At 52.0% G+C, this 21,771-nt stretch overlaps 1 protein-coding gene and 1 long non-coding RNA gene across 4 annotated transcripts; both read left to right on the top strand.

Annotated features, from left to right (window-relative positions):
- The first annotated feature begins 214 nt into the window (after positions 1-214).
- CD34 (CD34 molecule) lies at positions 215-11,415 on the top strand. 3 transcript variants are annotated; one of them, XM_052698260.1, is made up of 8 exons: positions 215-1,185; positions 4,527-4,661; positions 5,204-5,526; positions 5,936-6,013; positions 7,830-7,977; positions 8,215-8,255; positions 8,872-9,036; positions 10,120-11,415. In XM_052698260.1, exons 1-8 carry the CDS (start codon positions 1,107-1,109, stop codon positions 10,261-10,263), a joined length of 1,113 nt encoding a protein of 370 aa, XP_052554220.1. In that variant the 5' UTR covers positions 215-1,106; the 3' UTR covers positions 10,264-11,415. The 3 variants fall into 3 exon arrangements, with proteins under 3 accessions (XP_052554220.1, XP_052554221.1, XP_052554219.1); XM_052698261.1 differs by having other exon boundaries at positions 607-1,185; positions 5,201-5,526; positions 8,872-9,106; positions 10,120-10,211; XM_052698259.1 differs by having other exon boundaries at positions 669-1,185; positions 5,201-5,526.
- Positions 11,416-14,610: 3,195 nt separating this feature from the next.
- Positions 14,611-16,264, top strand: LOC128088088 (uncharacterized). Its single transcript, XR_008210157.1, has 2 exons — positions 14,611-15,126; positions 15,230-16,264. It is a non-coding gene; the product is annotated as an uncharacterized LOC128088088 (long non-coding RNA).
- Positions 16,265-21,771: the final 5,507 nt, after the last annotated feature.

The raw sequence follows: 21,771 nt of genomic DNA on the forward strand, positions 1-21,771 counted from the left end.
AAAAGCTGCTGGAATTCTGTCACACCACCAAACGCGTACCGTGGAAATGCTGTCTGGGGATCTCTTTGTACATAATATAACTGATTCTTTTTTTTTCCTTCCCTTTGATCCGTTGGCAAACTGGAGCCACGTGGCCGTAGAGGTGCAGTGGGACATCCACAAAAGTCAGTCTATCCACTGAATGCTTCATTGCCCGTGGTTTTCATGGCCACCTCATTTTTGTTTCCTGGTGACAATGACTTTTCCAGTGATGGCATCATTCAGTCAGACCAGGAGAGGAAGGATTCTGACTTCACTGGGGTTTGGGTTCTCAAATGGCCATCGCTATGCCACTGCCACATGGTCACCTTCAGCCTGGGACTAAGAGTGGGGTCGGTGTTTCTACATTGCTATCCATGTTTCTGTAGGGTGCCGTTAGTGGAAATCAGCTCCACAGAGGTACTTCTTCATCTCAAGTCCATTTTCTGCTCCAGGCTTTAAGCAAAAGGCTTTGCCTGTGAATTCTGCTTTCTCGTAGACCTCCCCTAAATCTCATTCAGCTCTCAGTTTGACCAGAGTCAATTTAGTGAAGATAATGGAATTACCTCTCTTCAGGTCAGTGATGATTTCACATCCTTGAATTTCATGCTAAATTTGCTGAGAAAATCTCAGCTTCAGGAGCCATTTTTCAGCATTCTCATTTCCCGGGGGTTCCCCATACCCACCAGGGGCGGGTTTGGGTGGATTTGGAGCAGCTCTGCTGGGCTGGAGCCCCTTTGTGCTCTCAGGAAAGGGTTAAAACAGTGAGGGCTGTGGACTCCTTTGCTGGGGGAGATTTGTTCCGTCTGTTTGTTTGTTTGGAAGTGCTGGCAGGAAAGCAGGGAGGAGAAAATTACCTAAGTGATAGCGAGGTTGCCATGAACTCTATAAAACCGTGGGATCGAATCAGGCAAACTCCACCTCGCCGTCTTGAACCAATGCACAACTCCTGACTTGAAACCCACCCCAGCACCGAGTGAGCTCAGGGACTTGAACTCCAACCAAGCACATGAGCTCAGCAGTGCTGCAGAGCTGAACCCACGCGCGGTCCCAGCAGCACCCAGAGTTACGGGGAGCCCCGAGTTGGAATGCTGTGCAGGGGAAGCGTGCACATGATGAAGTGGAGGCAGCTTTTCTGGATCGCTTTCTGCCTTGTGAAGTTGTCTGGTGAGTCTGCGGGCTGCAGAAGAGATCGGGGATGCAGCTGCTGGGGAATGGAACGGCCGTGGGAATAATGCATGGGGCAACTGCTTTGTGTCTTTGGAAAGGGTGAAGCGTGGGGAATGCGTTTTGTTGGGCATGTAGTTGGAGCGGAGCAGATTGCAATTTCACATGAAGAGCACCTGACTGATGTTCTGCAGAGCAGCGCTGCACTGTGCGCCCTGCCAGACACACGAGGTGCTGCAAACAGAATGCTGCAGGGCTGGGAAGGACAGCAGTCGAGATGGGAGAGCTCCCTAACGGTACTGCAGGTAACACAAGGGTGCAGATGCAGCTCAGGACACCCCTCGCTCTGCAGTGGTGTAAATCTGTTCTGTGGCAGGGACTGAACATGTTGTGAAAATCGGATGAGTCTTAAGTATTAAACTCTCCCATTCCAACTCTTCAAAGTAGTCATCGTCTAAAATATGCCTATACATATTAAGAAAGGGTTATTCTATATGGAAATATTATCATTTTTGTCCCAAGCCCAACAACCACAAAGTAATAAAAAAGTGCAGCAGCGCTCCGTGCGGGCGCAGAGTGCTGGGACAGCAGCCAGGGACCCGCGGGTGTCATCAGATGCAATTCTCCCAACTCCTGCCAAAGTGAGGGACTGCCTCTGTTGAAGGAATTTGCTGTGTTTTGCTCTTCTGTTCCATGGAGCTCCTTTCCCTTTGCTGCTGGGGTGGATTTCTCACCCCTGGAGCTGCGCTGCCCTGCCTGCTGTGTTCGTGGCACAAAACGGAGCCTCGCAGGTGGGGTGAGCTCTGGGCTTCTGGCCACGCTCAGCTCCACACCTGTGTGGGACAGAGGAGCTGTGTTTTGGATGCTCCCAATGCAAGCGCTGCTGGCCCATGTCATGTTCAGTCTTTTCTGCCAAGCTCGATTTTGTTTCTTAAATGTCGTGTTGTTGGGAAGCGTTCTTTCTTTATTAATTGTTTTCCTGCAAGATCCAGAAAAGCTCTACAAATCAGTGATGCAAAGGGGGTTTCCAGTGTCCACGTGCAGCCTCTGGTGCCCTGAGCCCGATGGAGCGCTCGCGCAGCCCCACACCCATATCCTGTGCAAGGAGGGATGGGGGAGGGCAGGGATTTTATCAGATATTTCCAGAGGGAAGAGGGCTCCACCCGCCCCAGTTCCTGCCACATGGCCGGGAGCAGCACGGCTGGGAATGTGTGAGTAATGCAGGACGGAGCTCCTCATTGCAATCCCAGAGCTGTGGGTCCCAAGGCGCACGGGAGGTGTAATTAAAGTCCAGGGAATCCCTCTGGGCTGCACCTTCTGCCTTGCAGGACTGCAGGCACAGGGCAGAAAACAACTGTGAGTGCAAAGCAAGGCTTTTTTTTTCACGTTTCCTGAGCTTTTGGTATTGTGGAGTTCTGCTTTCTGTTGGACCCAGTTTAGCAAAGCTGCCAAAAACGTGTGTGCAATAAATGGCCGCTTCAGGGTGGACCCTCCAGCTCACGTTTGGATGCTTATTTGTCTCGTGAGTTGCAGTGCTGCATTAAACCTCACCGTGATTTCAGTAAAAGCAGCTGCATGTGCCACAATGGAGGGAGGAAGAGAGCAGCGCTGTGTGATGCATCTTCTTGCAAACTGCACCCAGCAGTAACCCAGGCTTCAATCTGTGACATTCAGCGATGAAAAGGCTTTGATCAGAAATACCTCAGGTGCCGTTCAGACGTCTGGAACAGTTCACAGGTGCTGGGGTGGCTGTGGTGCTTTGGGAGGTCACCTCAGTTCCAGTGATGTAAAGTTTCCGGCTGATTGCCATGCAAACACAGAGCTGTACGCAAAGCCTGGCTTTAACTTTGCACTACTTCAGTTCTGGGCACAGGGCTCACGCCTCCTGGTTTTGATTTGTTAAAATTCTTTAGAAAAACTCAGGGATGGGATTGGCTGCAACTGCCAGGGAGGGGAAAGATCTTCCCTGAGAGCAGAGCCTGACTCCAGCCCTGACCACCTGCACCCACCCCAGCAGAGCCCCCAGCAGCTGCAGCATTGCTCCCGAGCAGCCCCACAGGGACTTCTGAGCAGCAGCATGGCCTTCAACCAACAACCCAGGTCTTCTGGGCCTCCTCCAGCTGAGCGCTGATAGCTTGAGTTAGGAGAAGTTCTGCCAGGATGATGCTGATGTGCACAGTGCTGAAACGCACAGCGCTGAAATGCACAGCACCCAAATGCACAGCACCCAAATGCACAGCATGCTAATGCACAGCACCCAAATGCACAGCACACAAATGCACAGCATCCTAATGCACAGCACCCAAATGCACAGCACCCAAATGCACAGCATCCTAATGCACAGCACACAAATGCACAGCATCCTAATGCACAGCATCCAAATGCACAGCACTGAAATGCACAGCATCCTAATGCACAGCACCCAAATGCACAGCACGCAAATGCACAGCACCCCAACGAATGGCACCCCAAGGCACAGCACCCCAAGGCACCCCAAGGCTTGCTAAGGGTGCAGTGCACACCCAGCCCCACTGCTGGCATTGCTCAGCCCATGTCAGCACTGCTCCCTGTGGAAGCGCTGCTGGGAAGGGTGAGGTAACGCTCCTTGGAGCTGTGCTGGGCAGGAACACAAACGAAACAACGTATTTTATATTAGTTTGTCTTTAGTGTCTGGATAAGAGTCTTAAACAGCAACAGCCCTGCAGGAGACACTGAAGCAGCTTGCAAAACTGGAAACGGGAATGTAAAAGGTTAAGAGATGGGAAGAAATGTGTTTTCACTGACTCATGAAGTTCACAGCAGAAAGGAAAGCTGGAAGTGTCATCTCTGGAACACACCAGGAAGCAATATATAAACTTTAAGTTAGAGCAACAAGCGACTCCCCAAACATTCTGCTTTACCTCCAAAGATGTTTTTGCTCATGAGTCAGAGCCTGAGCTGCAGCCAATGGGAATGTTTCTATTTACTTTGACACGCTGCCTGCGGCTGCAGATCCAACTTTTGTTTCCCGAGGCACACAGAGATCTCTTCCAAGGCCTCAGTCTTCTTTCCAAGGATTATCGATTCAAGCTGCTCCACAATCCAGCTTTGTGCAGCGCTCCGATGGAGCTCAGGGTGTGCAGGATGAGGGCAGAACTGGGCCCATCCTCGGTGCTCCCAGAGCTTTGGTGATCGTGGAGCCTTTGATGCTCTCCCAGCTGTTTGCTCTCTGGACCCATGTGAGCTCAAGGCCAACCTGGGGCAAGAAGAAAGCAAAGTTGTGAGCTCAACCTCCCTGTGCAGCTACGGGACAGGGCTGGATGGGGGCCTGGCTGCAGCCCCTAATGCTTCTTCTCCCCCAGGTACCGCTGCTGGCAGCCCCACAGACAGCTTAACTGCTGTGTCCTCGGCCGTGGCAACAGCACAGAGCAGCACTGGCAGTGTGGCACCCACCGGCGTCATGGGCAGCACTGCACCAACACAGGACAGCAATCCTGGTAATCACTGCGTTGTTCATCAGATTCACTCAACTCAGTGCGTGGGTACGACGTGTCCTTAGAAACCCAGCGGTCAGAGAATGGGCTCAGAAAAAAGAACCCACTGGGAAAACCCATTGCTTTATCCCTGTGCAGCCATCAGAGCCAAGCAGCACGGTTCTGGCTGCCTGCAGGCCTGGTGGCTCAGCCCCATTCCCTCCATCAAACAGATAAGATGGGATGGGACAACAGCCTCCTTAATTTTTTACCCCAGCTTTCTGATGGCTCCAGGTCAAGGGGGGGGGGGTCGGCCATGGCACCCTGGCAGTGTTGCAGTGTGTGCCCAGGAACTGAGCCCACTGTGCACAGATTATGGAGCTCATGTAACAATTAGGCAACCTAAGCAAGCCTAATGCATTTCTTACACGGCCAACGCCGCGTTCTGATGCTGCTGGCTATGACAAATCAATATTGTACTTCAGTCAGCACAATGCCACGCACTGATTGCAGAGGACTTAAGCTTTTCCGTGCATCTTTCTCACTGCATTTCTTCCAAACAGCAGCCACTACTCAACCCACATCAGGCAGCCCCAGCTCCCCAGGACTCAGCAGTGAGCACAGCCCTCAGTCCAGCACCCATCCCAGCGCCCATCCCAGCACCCAAAGCAGCACTCAGACCAACCAGACCCCCACACCGCTGCTGGACAACCATCCAGAGGATACAAGCAGTGGGGCACCCACCACGCTGAGCCCAACACCTCACCCCAGAACGACAGCAGCTGCACACCCATCTGCATCAACACTGCTCAGCTCCACGGCCACCCCCAGACTGACGGCGGTCTCAGAGGCCACAACACAGCTGCACACATCTGGTGGTGTCAGCAAGGTGAGAGGAGGGGGGTAGGGCTGCACATGGTCTGCATTGGTGATCCCACGCAGTAGGAGAGTGGGTGGCTTTGCATCAGGGCTGTGAGCAATTACAGAGGGTGTCTCGCTTCCAGCTCTGTCTGGGTCTGCACTGTGGCCTTCATGGGTAGGGAGGGATGAACAAAGCTGGTGATGCAGTGCATGCACCTTGGCCAGGATGAGTGAGCAAAGCACAGGTGCTGCAGAGCCCTGCAAATTGGGGGACAACCCAGGAACCTTCAGCGCTGTTCTGTGAGCTGCTGAGCAGAGGAGACAACACAGGCATTCTGGAGGGGTCTTCTGCTTTCAAAATCATCCAGCTCTGCATTTTGGACAGCACACACTACTCCAGTGGTTTGCTAATCCCAGCACTGCTTTCTGACTTCCAGCCCATCACGTGCCACAACATCAAAGAAGTGAGAGATGGCGGAGCCCTCTGCCTGCGGCTCAACGAGTCCCACACCTGTGTGAGTGCTGCCCTACATTTGCAATGGGGAGGCACATGGGAGGTGGGGGAGAGGGGGCACCATGGGTGGGTTTTGCATCACTCGTGGTCTGGAGGAGATGGGATCACTGTACTGGGGGTCGGTTTGAGGTGGAGAGCTTTGCACTTTCATCCCTGAGGGAAAGCATTACAGCTGTGCCAAATAAAAGGGGAGGATGGCTGCTGCAGCCCCTGGAGGATCCCAAAGGGATCCCACTGGAATCCAGCTTTCTGGTTACATAAATCCTCCTTTTTCCTCATGAAGCTCTGGGGTCTGTTTGGCTTCTGAAGTCTCTCCCACCACATTTAACAGGAAACTGCCTTTATTGTTCTCCTTCCTCTCCTCTGTTGGGAACACAGTCGCCTTTTCTTGTCTTGCCAGCAGCCCAGGGAAGGAGCCTGGGGGCAGAGCTGTGTCCCTGTCCATGCTAACTCCCAGGGGAATCTCAGGCACTCTGTAACAGCCTTCGGCTTTTTGCACCAAAACCATTTATAGGAGCAAGGAAGGGGCAGCTGTGGTGCTGCTGTGAGTGGAAGCAGACGTGCCTCCATGCAGGAGCTGCAGGAGAGCCCAACAGGAGCAGGACCTTATGGGACAGAGACTTGGCAACACCCTGGGTACAAATGACAACGATGAGTCTTATTTTGCTGGTCAGCCATGCTGCAACCACTTTGGGTGGGTGAATTCCTGCTTGGCTTCCCTTTGTAAATTGCCTGTTACATGGCTTTTAGGGTTGCCAGGGTTTACGGTGGCGGTGGTTTGCCAGGGTTGGTTATGGAAGCTCCCGAGTTCAGCTGCCATCTAGTGGCACCGGGCCTCCTGGCATTTGCATGGGTTGCATGAGCATGGATGGTAGAGCATCCTATAGGGCCGCAGCAAAGTGCATGCCCTGCTCCAAACTGCAGCTGGGAACTGATAGGAGCTGCCAAGAAGGGGCAGATCCCAGGGAATGGCTTTGTGTCCTTCCTGCTGACTTTTCCCAAAGCAAATGAGCAATGAGCTGGCACCCAGCTCTGCTAATTGCAAAGGGAAACTCTGATACGTGGATGAGTTCTTTCCACAGCAGAGAAAGGAAAGTACACACTTGGGCCTCTTGTTCCATCTTGGCCTTCCTTGTCCCCACGCCAAGCTCTATTGAGACAGCTGAAACTGATTTGTTTGTTATTCTGTAGTGGATGGATCTCTGCATTTTTGTTTGCTCAGTGTGCCTGTTGGTGTGGGACGCCAGGGGAGGGCAGGCGGCGTGGAGCTGCATGTGGGACAGAGGGGCTGTGATTGTGGCCCAGTGGGATAGGATGGGATGGGATGGGATGGGATGGGATGGGATGGGATGGGATGGGATGGGATGGGGTCAGTGGTTCTGCTGGCAGACAGCATCTGGAAATAGCTGCAGGGAGAAGGACAGTCCTGTCCCATACAGGGACCTGCCCATGGGAGGGAAGGGCTGCAGTTCTCCTCTTCCTCTTGCACCCAAGAGAAGGCTCAGCTCTAAGAAGTGCGAAATGCGTGTTTTGTTGCCTGGCCTTTGATCAGCAACCTAGAGAAAACACTGAAGACATTTCCTAAACAGGAAGGCAAAATGCTTCTTTGTTATTTCCCCTCCCTTCCAGCTCCTGCCCGGGATCCTGAAACAATGGGGCTCTTCAGGCTGCTCGCTCTGTCCAGAGATTGGAGGGACTTGCCATGCCATTCAAAACCTAAATTTAGCTTTGTTTAAATGTCACTTGCAAGAGTTGCTATGAATATCTTAATTTCGTTTATCCTTGGTTTCATGGCTCTTTGTTTGAAAACCTTGCAGAAACATTTTTTGGATACGAAGGGCTCGGATTTATGGAGCGCGATCTGTGAAGAGGATGCTCACCGTGTGCCCCCACCCTGCCAGATCAAACTCGCCACGTCTGAGGTGGACCAGGAGTGCCTGCTGCTCGTCCTCGATGGGAACACAGGTCAGGAGCTGAGCCCCAGCCATCACCATGCCTCAGGCCCCAGAGAGGGGCTGGGGAGGTGTCCGTAGGGCACCGGTTCTCACTTGCAGCCTGGGAGGAGCTCTTTCTTGTGGGGTTTTGTTTCAGCCATGGTGTTGCACTTGGAGGGGTGAAGGGGTTTGTGGCTCCTGGGCTCCTGTGCTGATGTTAACTGCAATGTGATGCTTATTGTAATGCAGTTTTGTTTAACAATTGCAGATCCTGCTATGGATGTGCTCCGGGAGTCTCATTGGGAAAAGGTAAATGCCCAGAGAGGTCGGGCCCTGGGAGTGGGGTTTAGGCAGCTCAGTGTCAGGATGGTCTCAATGCCTGGAGTCTATTGCTGTGCCAGGCAGCAGTAAGCCCAAAATCAGCACAATGGTGCCCCAGGATCCTCGATGCAAGCACTGAAGGTAGAATTGCTTGGAGCAGTCACTGTAAAATTGGGTAGTGTCCTCTTAAAAAAGGGCTAGATCCCAGTGATAACTCTTAGGATGTAATTGGAACTCTGCATCTTCAAAGCATTGCGTGATGTTAATTAATTCCTGCTCTCAGCACTGCAGTGAGGCTGCTGCCGGCTCGTAAAGCCGAGCTCCAGGTATCCAAATAAAGGCAGCCAGCAGAGCTGCAGCAGCTCACAGATGCTCCATGCTCTAAATCTCAGGTTTGGGGTAGCAAACCTCACCATGCAGCAGCAGATACTGCACTGTGAGCAAAGCACAGAGCTCAGGCAGCACAGCCCAGCCCTGTTTGTGTGCATCTCCCAAGGAGGTGAAGAGCAGCTTTGTTTGGAAGCCGCAGAGCAGACGCACGCGTTTCCTGTTTGCGAGGCTCTTGGCTCCCTTTGGCAGTGTTCTTCTTTTTTTCTTTTCTCAGTTCGGAATCAAATCCCTCGAACGGGGCAGCGTGCGGAGCCATCAGGACTTTTCTCGGAAGACACTGACGGCTTTGGTCACCTCCGGGCTCCTGCTGGCAGCTCTGGGCATGGCTGGGTACTTCCTGATGCGGCGGCGGAGCTGGAGCCCCGCGGGACAGAGGCTGGTCAGTGCCTACAGGTGGCAAAGCGCCCGGTAGCCAGGAGCGGGCGCCCTGCCGCCCGTTTACTGATGCTGTAAGAAAGGCTCTTCCTCCCCTCGCTTAATAAAATGTATCAAGAAAGAAAGAAGAAATGCTCCTATGTCCGTGTTACACCCTGAGGGCTCAGAACTCCTTTGCCATGAGTTTCAGGGCCTGGCTTTTCTCCTGTCATTGCTCACGGGTGGTGCTGCAGCCATTGGAGTGCTTCGCTGTCAGAAAGGTCGCACTCCAGATGTGCAAGAGGCAGCTGGAGCCCAGCACTGCTGGGTGCAGCCCTGGATGGTGGCAATGGGGCCAGCACATGGTGGGAGCTGCTGGTGTAGATGCTGAACAGCATCACAGCACTTTGCCATGAGTAGCACAGACCTCATTGCCACAGATACGGGGTGAGGAATGAACAGAGATCAGAGGATGCACACGGGATGCACAGTGCAGGTGCCCACCCTCTGCTCTCCTCTGCTGCTGGCTTCAATCTCTGCCCACAGCCCAGGTTCACCAGGTCCTGCTGAACACCAAAGGATCCATTGCACCCCTATGGGACCTGCTGCATCCCTATGGAAACTGATGCATTATGGGCACGTGGAGTGAGTGTGCCTGAGTAGGAGATGGTGGCAGCTCCTTGCAGCAGTGTCAGTAAAGAGCCACAGAGCACAGCTCTGTATGTGCAGGTCCAAATGCATCTCCATGCTGAAGTGCAGTGCTGAGCTGCTGGAGTGTTGCTGCAAGGGATTGGGGAAGAGAAGTAGGAAACTCCCATAGCTTTCATTCCATGGTGGTTCTTCTTGGCCACCAGAGGAAAGCAGAGCCCCTCAGAGCTGGGGCAGCTCTGCCAACCCAAGGTGGGTTATCCACCAGCACCCACCCTGCAGCTCCTCTTTTCAGGTCCCAGAGGACAAGCACAGCTCTGGCTGCCAGCAGGGCTCCATGTCCACATGGCTCTATGCTAGCAGGTGCTGGTCCCGTGCCCACAGGACACCACCCACCCTCTGCTTGGTGGCAGAGCCGCCTTCCCCTCCCTAACACCACCTCTCCCCTTGCTGCCTGCAGGATGAAGATCACTACGACCTGGAGACCGGCAGCCAGGGCAGCCCTGCACCGCAGGAGAAGCCGAGCGCCAACGGGGCGCAGGAGAACGGCGCGTCCCGCAACGGCCGCGGCACCGCGCAGAGCCTGGCCGACACGTCCATGTGACGCCACGAGTGCACGAGTGCCTCACGTTGAACTTTTTCATCTTTTTTTCATCTTTTTTTTTTTTTTTTTTTTTTAATATATTTTTTTTCTCGTCTCCGTGAAGAACTTCACCGTCGCCCCAAAGCACGTTGCGCTCCAGCTCCGCCTGGGGCCGTTTCTCTGCTCTCCCTCCTTCTTCCAATGACTGCACAGGGAACTTCTTTACTGCCATCCTCTGCTTTTGTTGTTGAAAGCACACGGTGAGAAACGCAGCTGAGCAGAGGAGGCTGAAGCCACGATCCGAGTTGCAGCGGTGATCTGAGCACCAGCAGCCCCAGGATTTGGTGGTACCGTGATTTAAATAGTTAGATTGGGATTCCAGTGACACGAACCTTTCAGGTTTCAGGGATTTATGTTTTTTTTATCTCGTCTTTAAGCACAGGACGTCTTCCTCCTTTAAAAGCATGGGGTGTTTAATCCCCTCCTCGCCCTTTGTGCCATCTTTGACATTCCTTCGTCTCTTAGAATGTACTGAAGCTCCGTGTAAGACTTCCAACGTGGCATTGAAGGCTGAAATACAAACAGACCTTGAGCTCTGCTGACCCCACCGGGGTGCAAGTAGATGTTTTAGAGTGTTTTGGGTCTCGCCCATCTCCCAGCTTGGAGATGGCATTAACACAGCTGTAGTGATCCATCATCACGTGGTCCCATCACCTCACCCTACAAAATGGAGCTTTGGCCTCCATAGGACTTTGGGAACAGAAGATGCCAAAGGGCTCCTGGTCAGACATCTGCTGGACTCTGTGATGGACGTTTCCATTCAGACAAAAACAAAGCATTTTTACTTTACAGTAACAAAAAGCCAATGCTGAAATGCCAATAGCAGGAGCAAACCGAGGCGCCGTTCCCCTGTGAACTGCTTCTCCCAGCCCTCATTTTAATCATCTCAGTGAAAAAAGAAAAAAAAAGAAAAAAAAAAGAGAAAAAAGAAGCATTAGAAACGAGTGTCCTCAGAGCCGCCGCGTGTTCATCCCGCTGGGACGTGGGGCTCAGGACCACACCTCAGTGAGCCCTTGTTTTGCAGCACAACGTGATGACTCAAAGCTGTCCCACACGTCTGCTGGACGAGTGACGTGCATCAAGTTATTAAACGGCGTTTGTTTGATTTTCTGATGTTTACCATGTGCTGCTAATTCCTGGAGAAATAAACGAGGCTGCAGGCTGATGGCTGGGGGCTGTGCTGACAGCAGGGTGTGTGTGAGTGCAGGAGGAAGAAGGCTTCCTCTGTGCACCCAAATAATGGTGTTGGAACTTCACTGACCGCCTCTGCCGTGCACACGGTGGGGCTGAGCAATGGGGCAGAGCTGCAGGGCATGGACATGGGTGGGTGCCCACAGGTATCCATACCCATATCTCCACATTCATGGGCATGGATAACATGGGGTCTCTGGGTAAAGGAGATCTCACTCCTCCCTGCACGCTGCTGTCCTGTAAAAGCAGTGGTTATTTTGGCTGCTGTGTTTTTCAATGCATACATTGCTCAGAGATTTGGGCTCCACAGCATCTGAATTGTGCTGCCCTGGGTGTGGGCTTAGCTGTCTCTGTCTCTCCCAGACCCAGGGGAGCACTGAGCTGCAGTGCCAGTAGGTCGGGGAGGCTGAGCTGGAGTCCCCCAACAGAAAGCATGGACTCAGGTGGGGTTCACTTAGATCCCAGCTCACTGCAGCTCCTTCCACATACCGACATTGAATGATTGCAGCTGCTGTGCTGTGAGGTCCTTCCTGGTGTGTGTTCTGTTTCCTTTTGGCAGCCCCTTATCTAATCAGCACTATCTGCTGCATCAGAAAAGAGAGATCTAATCAAAGCTCAGGTGCATTTTTCACAGCTCTGTGTACGTCCTACAGCCAAACTGAGACAACAACAAAACCAGCCATCAGCTGCTGGGGCAGAACAAAAGGCTTCACAGGAACATCCTGGTGGGCACGGAGCCGAGCGGGGCTGTAGGACGAGCGCTGTGGAAGGGGCTGTGGGCGGCCCTGCCGAGGCAAAAGTGCTGCTGTTGTTCCTTCCTTATCAGACCCCTCACATCCCTTCCTCGTTGACCTTGCTGGGACCGTGGCTTTTTCTTCTGCTCACCCAGTGCTGGCACAGCCATTGAGTGTCACATCCGTGCACCAGAATGGAGCCCTGGTGCCATGCAGGCAGCCCCAGACCTTTCCTCAGGCTGAAAGCAGAGACTTTGTTCAGCAATGAGATACTTTTGTGTCTGAGCTGCCACACAGTGTTACTGTGAGCTTCAGGTTGGCTCAGTGCATTGCTGAAGCCAATCAAATTCATCAGAGCAAGCAAGTTTTAATTAAGTCTTATTAACTACTTCTCTCGACGGATCTTCCGTGGTGCACATAGCAAAACCAGCACGACCTTGCCAGGTGAGCCCTGCACAGCAGAACAGCCCAGCCCACATCGGGAGAAAGCAGCTCCCTGTTCTCCTTTCTGCTTCCTCATCCTTTTTCCATTGATGCAGAGCCCCCCAGCAGTAGGACCTGCCCTGCATGAGCAGCCCTGTCCCACCTGCAGCCCCAGCTCCTCTCCTGCTGCTCCTTGTGCTCCCCCAGGGCACTCAGCCTGTGTGGGTGCTAAAATTCCAGCTCAATCCCTCACTCTGCCCCACTGCACTGTAACAGCCACCAAAAGCAAAGCCACATCCTGCTGAAACGCAGGGGGCACCGAGATGCGCTGCAGGGCTGTTTGGAGGACACAGAAGTACCACTTCTACGTTGGATGTCACAGGTGTGTGTAGCAGAGATGTTAAATCATGGCCTGAAGCAGTGATTGAGCTCCTGGTGGGGAAGCAGGGCTGAGCCAGGGAAGCTCAGGTGCAAGCAATGTACCTGAGTGACTGGAAGAGGTGGAGTCAGGATTCACCCCTTCCCACACCTCATTTAAGGGTGGAGAGGAGCTGAGGGCATCTCTTGCTGGAGATTCCTGCACTCTGAAGCCTTCCAAATGTAAGCAGCTCTTTTTCTTTATTTCTGCATCTGTGGCTGCTGTATTTAGGCCCGTTCTCATTTGCTTCCGCCGTACCCTTTGTCACCCTGCTGTTATCATGGTGCTTTCTCTTCCATTACAGCCTTACAGCATGCGTGTAGCAGCGCAGGCTGCAGCCCTGTGGGCCAGCATTGCTGTGCTCTGAGGTTCCTGCACAGCTTAAAAACTGCAACAGCCGCAGCCTGGGGTATATACACACAAATGTATAGCAATGCTGCTATCTGCTGGCTGTGCTCTGCTAGAACAGTGGGGCTGGCACCTGGGTGCCTGTGAGCACTGCTGCCCGTCAGTTCCTGCTCTTGCATAAGGCAGGCCACATCCCTGGGGTGTTTATTTTTAGCTTGTGTATTTTTTTTATTATTCTTGTGATTTAAATAATGCATTACCTACCCTGAGTTCTTTATTTGCTATTTCTGCTTCTTTTACTCATGATTTTTTTATTTTTTTTTCCCCTTAATCTTCATGTTTGCATCTTCCTTCTTTCCTTATCTATTGCCTGCCCCAGAGGCTCTCTGCTGCTTTGGCAACGTGCTAACACGTTTGGGAACGATAAGGCATCTAATTAATAGTTTAATTAGCAGTACGAGGTCCTAATAGCTTATTAAAGGAAAATAATTCAGAAGAGTCTTTTCCTTTTCTCGCGTTGGTTCCATACCCTTTATGACCACGTGATAAAACGCTTTTGAATGGTGCTTGGAATGTAGCAAGGGGAGCGGATGCGTGATTTCACGGGGGATTTTACACCACTAATACCATTATATATATATATATTTTCTTGTTTAAAAACAATTTAACAGCTTAGCAGAACTGTGAGGGAACAACACTGCTGTGGCGTGGCTGGTGGTCCTGGAGGAGGAGCGATGCACCGCAGCCCTCCTGGCTGCATGTGAACACATCCTGGATTTCTCAGAACCGAATGGGTTTGTTGGGTGGGAGCCTGGCTGACCAGGCTGCACTCAGAGCCCCCCAGCTCCTTTCCCAGTCCGCAGGCTGCAGCAGGAGCCATGGAGTCGCTCTGCTCGGATTCCAGAGGCTGCAGTGTTTTTCCTCTGACCCATACAAAGATTTCTTTCTAAATTTATCTCGGTGCTCATCGCAGTCCCACTTAGCAGCAGATTACGAGGCCGGGCCAATTCAAATGAGGGCAGGGGAGCCTGGATGGTGGCCTAGCCCTGACAGAGGGCGGGATGGCAGCACGCTGGGCTGGGCTCAGTGCTGCACACCCGCACTGTGGCTGCATCCAGGGGCTCTGCTCTGCTCTCCCCTCCTGGCCCTCCGTCCCATGGGGCAGCTCCAGCACGCTGCTCCTCCTCCTTGCAGCACGAAGCTGAGTGTGCTGCATGTGTGTTGCACCCCAAGCAGCCAAACATCCCTCGGTTCCCCCCCGTGTCACAGCTGCACGTGGCAGCACTGCACCCCTGCCCACCTCGGCTGCTGTCTGTAGGCTGCTCTGTGCAGAGCCCACCACACTGAGGATGCAGGGGATGCAGCCTGGATTGAACCATCCCAGCAGAATGCACGGGTGCTGCTAATGCTGTCTGCACTCTTTGCATTCAGCAGTGCAGCCCTGCACGGGGAGTAGGTTCCGTTTGGAATTAGAGGGATATTATGCAGCTACAAGGACGGCATAACGGAGAGAATGCTCCACTGGTGCCATTTCCTTATGCGCTGTCAGCGAATCACTTCATCTGCGCTGTGCCGAGTTTCCCATCCATTAAATGGGGGGTGATTTCCCCTCTGCTTCCTAAGGGGGAGTGGGAGCAGCACCTCCGATGGCTGCGGGCACAGGAAGGTGCCACGGCGACGCGCAGTGACACAAAGAGCCGCAAAGAGCGAGTAAGGATTGCAGCCCTGTAGCACCGACCTTCGGAACCGGATCCCTGCTCCTCATCTCCCGATGTTTTTATTGGGTTCTGTTTGTTTTTGTTTTTAATTGCAGAAGATCCCCAGATAGATTCATCTCTACAGCTCAGGATTTAAAAAGATCTCCCAGGTCCGGACGTCCTGTGGGAAAGGAGAGGAAAAGGCTGAGCGGGACGCACCGATGGATCCGGAGCTCTTCCTTCGCCCGTCCGCCGCCCCCTTCCCGACCCCCCCATGGGCTGTGGGGGGGAAAGGGGGGGGGCCACGGTCTCCTGGGGCGTGTAGGCAGAGCGGGGTGACCTTGCGGTGCGGCACGGGGGGGGGGGAACGGCCGCCGCTTCCGCCGCTCGGGAGCGCCGGGAAGGGAAGCGCCGAGTATCGCGGGGATCTGAGCGTTCCGGGGCCGGGATGGGAGCATCCCCTGCGCATCCCATGGACCACCCCGGCCCTTAATACCCCCCCAGGTGGGGGCACGGACAGAGCCCAACCAGGCTGTTGCAGCTGCCGGAGGCACATGGAGCTGGGAACTAAGAGATAATAACAATATTAATAAGTATTATTGTTATGGAAGTAGTGATATTTGGGGGATATTTGTCCGAATGGAGCATAATAATAATAATAATAATGGAGCATAACAATAACAAACTGGTCGTAATGATAAGGTAATGAATAATTCCTAATATATTTTACTAATATTTGAATGCTTATTATGATCATCACTACTTCCTTGTGGATGAGTGGCCTCGCTGCCCAACGGGGTGCACGCACACAAGGCTGCCCGGATGGGAAGCAGTTCCTTTACAGCTTTGTGTTTTCTCAGCCTTCCTTCCCAAGGACGGTTGTTCCATAAAGCCTTACAGCTCCCGCGCGATGCATTGCTGCGTTCTTTATTGTTTTCCTCGCCCTCAGAACATCCGACGCCGTTTGTGTTTGTAGAGCCTTTTAATAGCGAGGTGGCAGAGACAAACCTGGCTCGGTAAACTTGCCTTCCCCCCTAGGGCAGCTGTAGCCCAGAGAAACAGAGCGAGAGCCGCAGCTCAGCCTGGGAGCAGCGCTGTTTACAATCCATCATTGTTAGTTAATTGCTGTTTGGTTAAATATTTACTTTGGATTAAGTTCTTTTGTGCTCTTTTCTTACAAAATAAGAAGTAGGGGTGTATCTGCTGGGCTTCCTAGATGGCTTTTTTCAAGATAACTCGGCAGCAGAGAAGCTTCACGAAGTTCTTCTCCCTATTTTGTGCGTGCGTTTGCCTTGTACTGCTGTGCTATCACCTGCAACGAGCCAAACCGAAGCAGTTGGGATGCCAGGCCCATTCCTGCCTGCCCTGTTTCCCGAAGCTATGCCAAGTTACAAGGCACATCCCAAAGGTTTTATGGGGTGACTGCAGCCTTCGTGTCAGGGCAGCTGAATCCCATGAGCATCCTCCTGGCTGCAGCTCTGTTCCCCACCTGCTCTGAGCCCTCAGGAGCAGCTGTTGGCTCCACGAGAGCCTTTTTTGGTGCAAGGCTGCAAACTCCCGTGTTCTGCAGCAGTGACCCAACCCTTATATAAACAAGGGTTTAATTTTGGAACTTTAATATTTAAGAGGCTTAAGTTTCCTTTTGCTCAGACTTGTTTTCGTGCACTGCTCCTTTGCAAAGCGTTTCTTACCTACGTTACGGGTTGCTACATCATCCTGCTGAGTATTCATGGTCCATCTGAGCAAGGGTTTTACTCAGGGTCACTCCCTGCCTCAGCATCCCTCTGCCAGGATGGGGCAGGGTTTGCAAAACTGCATCAGGCTGTCCCTGGGGGTTCTCAGCCCGGCTGCTTCCCTCTGAAAACCAGCAGAGAAGTCACACAGAAGGGAGAGCTGATGCTGAGCAGCGAAAGCTGATGTGGGGTTACATTGCCTGCACACACTGGGGCACTTGGGAGAAAAAACATCCCGTGATGGGACCTCAACCAGAAGCAACTTGCATAAACCCGTGTGCCCCAACAAGGAGCAAGGCTGGAGCAGCGCTGATCCTCTGCCTTCAGGAGGTAGCTGGTTCATCTTTGCTTCTTTCTGTGGTCAGCAATCATCCCACGTGCATCCAATTTAGTGATGGTGACGTAGAAATCTCCCCGCTGGGACAGAAGCATCGTCCATCACTTGCTGCCAAAGACAAAGACTGTTCCACAGCTGCTGTCCTGCCGACAACCCTCCAGCCCTCACTGCTGTGTTCTGGCACCAGCCAAGAAGCTGGAGGATCTGGAAACAAATTAGAAGCTCTTTGAAGGAAAGAGTTACCATAGCAATGGGAAACCAGGTGTTTTCATGTGCTGTTAGGAGGTAGTAGGTCTTCCTCAAACTCATGTGCTCGTGATAACACAACCTTTGGTGCTCTTTCTTTGCAATGCTCTGCAGCTGTAAGGCAGCAGCACATTGGTTTTAGTGACCTCCATCACAGCCATCCCCTCCAGTCATCGAATCACCAAATGCCCAGTGCTGAAGCTCACAGCTATGCTCACCCCAGGCAGCTCCCTTCAAACAGCCCCATGTTTTCCACCTTGTGATCTCCGTGAAATGCATTTACAGGAGGAAGCTTCCATTCTTTGTTCTGTAGGAATTGCATTAATATTCTGGAAAAAAGAATGAAAAGCAAAAATTAGGCTGTGTTTCTTTTACTTTCTTTACTTTCCTACCTGGATCCTCTTGATGCAGAGGCCTTTCTGTGGCATGCTAGTCATAAAGCAATTATGGAAGGAATAACGCAGACCTTGAACCCGGTGCACCAAAGGGTAACACCTGGGGCTGGCTGCAGCACAGAGCTGCTCTGTGCTGTGTGTATCTGGCACCCTGCAGCTCCGCAGTGCCCTGTGACCACAGCCCGTCACGCTGCCTGCTCGGCACAGTTTGTCACGTAAACAGGGAGATGCAAATAAAGAAAACGGCCTGATTCCACACCCTGAGCACTCAGGAGACTCCCAGCATCCGGGCCTCCGTTTCTGTATGTTTATGTTGCAGTGCTCCCCCGCGTGCAGCGCTCGGTGCAGGCAGCGGATCGTCCTCCCGTGGCGGCTGCGGGCTGCAGGCAGCTCCCATCTTGGACGACCTCATTTTAACCTCCCTGTTTCGAGGCAGCAGTGGCATTATATAACCCAGATTTCGGCGGGTCTGCAAGCGAGGCTGTGCAGAAACAAACGTGCTCTCACACGGGTCAGGCTGCAATGGGCTCCTTCCGCTGGTGCCCTCGCCCACGTCTCACTCAGAGCGGCCAAGGAAAGCTCCCACTCCAAGGCTGCAGGGCTGCAGCTGTGGAGCTCTGGGCTCACAATGCTGAACGCATTCATGGCAGCTCTGGGGAGGGCAGTGCTAAGGATAGAATGGCTCTCAGCAGCTGAAAGTGAACCAGCGGGAGCCTGGCGCTCCTGCAGGTGGACCTATGGAGGGAGTGTGTGTCAGAGGGAAGACTGGGACTCAAGGCTCAGCCATTCCTGGCTCATGGCTGTGTGCTTCCAATAGCCTTATGTGTAACTGTCACGGCCAATCTGTTTCCCCGTGTCCTCCTGGAGCACCTCCCTCTTTTCACCCAAGGCTTATTGATGGTAGAAACAGGGCACAGCAAATGCCAGAAGACACTTTTCTGTAGAAGCTCCCATTTTTTGCAACTCCTTAACTTCCTATGAGCACCATGGACCTTCTACCTTGCCATAGATTCACCTGTAGGGGCTGTAGGAAAATAATCAAAACAAAGCAAGGAGGTTAATGCAGATGCTGCCCCCAGAGGCATGCAGAATTTCATCCTGTCCTGGCATTGGGAGGCAGAATTACCAATGCATGCTGACGTCCCATTCAGCATTCTTCACGTCAGCAGTTTCCCTGTGCTTTGCTGGCCTTGGCCACCAGTCCTTCAGAGTTAATGGCCTAGCATTGAGCACCCACTGCATCCCCTGGGCAGTGCTGCTGGTGTGTAGGTAATTCTCAATTGCTCATTTACACCAGCTTTTACTTTTCTATTGCAGTTCTTTGTCTCAGAGATGAAACTAACTGCTCTATTACTGCCGTGCAACAAGAAATGAGCATGCAAACCATGTTAATACGTTTACAAAAGAATATAGGTGTATTTTACACCATGCATCCTTTGGTGCTATTTGGCTCTACTGGAAAGCCTTGCAAAACCTGTCTTATGGTTTAGGTTGCAGGAAATCCGAAGGCTTATTCCTCTTTTGAGGAATGCCAGTTGTAACTATTGAGCAGATCCACAGCACTTCCAGAGCAGAAGCAACCATTAAATGCCTCCATTTCAATGCAGAAATTCGTGCTGTCCCCTCAGCGCAGCACCAGCCATCTCTCAGCTGCACGAGAAGGGCAGGACAGGCAACTTTTGTTCTGCTGAGCAGAGTTTCACCAAACGGCATTGCATGGAAAATATGGGCAACAGGGTTGTTGTGTAATGTGCTCAGTGGGAGGCTGCTTCCAGGTGTTACTTAATTCGTTAAGGGCTCCATGGCAAAACCAGACGAGCCGTATTAGCTGCGAGTTCTGGAGCTGTTGCTGGGCCTGGTGAGTGTGTTTGTGTCCCATCCACTCTGACACACCTTGCTCTCGTTGCCAAGTAACTAATCGTACTGCTGAGAGCCAGCATTGTGCATGCACTGCACTGGCATTCGTCCTCTTCCTCTTCCTTCTCCCCACCTCCCACTGCCTGCACTGGGATTGCAGTAGGAATGGCAAAGCCACAGAGATGTCCTCCTGCTCTGTGCAGGCTCAGATGATGTCAGACATGGTGGGGTTGGAGGAGCAGCTGTGACAAATTGGCCTGGTGTGCACCTCTGCTGGATAATTCGGGTTACCATGGTTACGTGTGGAAAACAGGGCTGTGGGTTAACCTGAGCCAGTGTGGCATGGAGAGCAGCATCTTGTGCTGTGGGAACTTATCTCATGGTAAGAGGTCTCATCTCACGTCACGCTTGGGATGGAGGAGGCCACCATCCACCCCCCCAGGTGCACAAGCTCACCCCCCCCTGCTCCTCCAGACATGTTCATGCTCTGAGTCCAGAATTGCAGGTTGTGGCTCTCTGCTTATCACTGCGTGGATCTGCACAGAATGCCCATGTGTTCAGCACCAGGCTCTGTAAGCAAGAGCTGGCATCCACGTTTGCTGGAAATGCCCACAAGCCCATCCCACGGAGCAGAGCTGGTCAGTGCCAGAACCAATCTTTTTTATCAGCCGTATCTTCAGAGAGGAATGTTTGCTATTTCTGTTGGAAAACAGAATGCTCTCCTACTCCCCCAAAGTCACTGCTGAAGATCTGCCTGGCCCACGGGCATCTTCTAGTCCTCAGCAACACAGGAGAGCTGCTATGTGTCACCCTACCACATAGGAAAACAACAGCAGCAACACAGAGTCCACAATTTGCTTTCAGCAATATTTCTATAGACACCCATATCAAATTGTGCTCTGGAGGCAAAGCAGATGATTTCAGCTCAAAGGCTGCTGTCCCATCTTCCCCAAGTGACAGAGCTGACACAAGGCACAGGATCCACTGGACCATCCCAAACACGACCATCTTCATGACTCAGTAGAAACCTTCCAGACTGGGAAAAACCTGTCAAACAAAGGGGCAAGTGAAGCCTGGAGTGAGTTAAAGTTCCTCTGCCAAGCAGTGCTTCTACTGACAGAAGGTTTTGGAAACTCCATTAAATCACTTTGGGACTCTGCTATTTATCTTTCACAGCAACCTGCTCAGAGAACGCAGCAGTGGATGGCAGCACAAAGGCCTCAGAAGGAGAGGTTCTGCCAGGCTGTTTTTGGCATATTACAGTGCACGGAGTCAGTGCTGCCTTCCAAAGAGAGAACTGCACTCTCACAGGTATAAACGAGGAGGCAGAGGCCTGCTAGAAATCTCACTCTAGGCTTTTTGATGTGTTAAATGCCTCCTTCTCCTGGGCTGACTCTAAGAAACACAAAAGGACAATAAAGGGAAAAGAATTTATAAGTGGTGGTTTGGGCAAATAAATTGGGTGAACTCCATCAGTCCCTTAATAATGTGGCTGATCTTTGGTTTGCTGTTCAAAACTCTCCTTCAAGGAAGCCTTAAAAATTCACACCTTTGTCACTGCCTTGTTTTTGGGGAGGAATAGCACTAGATGCTGGCTCAGAAGCTTAAACCCAGACCTTGGCCACTGCAGAGCACTCATCCTCAGCCATGCCTTCCCCTTTAAAGGAGTAAAACGATCTGGTTGTGCACGGGCTGAGAAGGGGTTGGTTTGTTTTGTTGTTTTTTTTTTTTATAAGAAAAATAGTTGGCAGCAACATGAGCAAAGCTGAAAGCATTTTCATCTGTTTTGTTTTGTAATGTTTAATGTTTTGTTTTCTACTTTGCGGATTATCCAAAGGAATCGCTGAAAACAAAGGTCTCTCATTCTGGAAAGGGAAATCAATCCACAGTTGGGTTAAGACGACTAATCAGAATTGGTCAAATAAGGAAACCAAAACCAGGTTGAAAAATGAAAATATCTGTGTTTTCATAGGAATAAAAAAATACAGAAAAGTTCAACTTCTAATCAAGAGTTGTTTGCAAAATAGTTCCCGGCTGGGGAAAATAACCAGGGCTCTTCCATAAAAATATTTTGGAACTTAATTTTTATT

The sequence above is a fragment of the Tympanuchus pallidicinctus genome, unplaced genomic scaffold (genome assembly GCF_026119805.1).
Source record: "Tympanuchus pallidicinctus isolate F22 unplaced genomic scaffold, pur_lepc_1.0 scaffold32, whole genome shotgun sequence".
Classification (NCBI taxonomy): domain Eukaryota; kingdom Metazoa; phylum Chordata; class Aves; order Galliformes; family Phasianidae; genus Tympanuchus; species Tympanuchus pallidicinctus.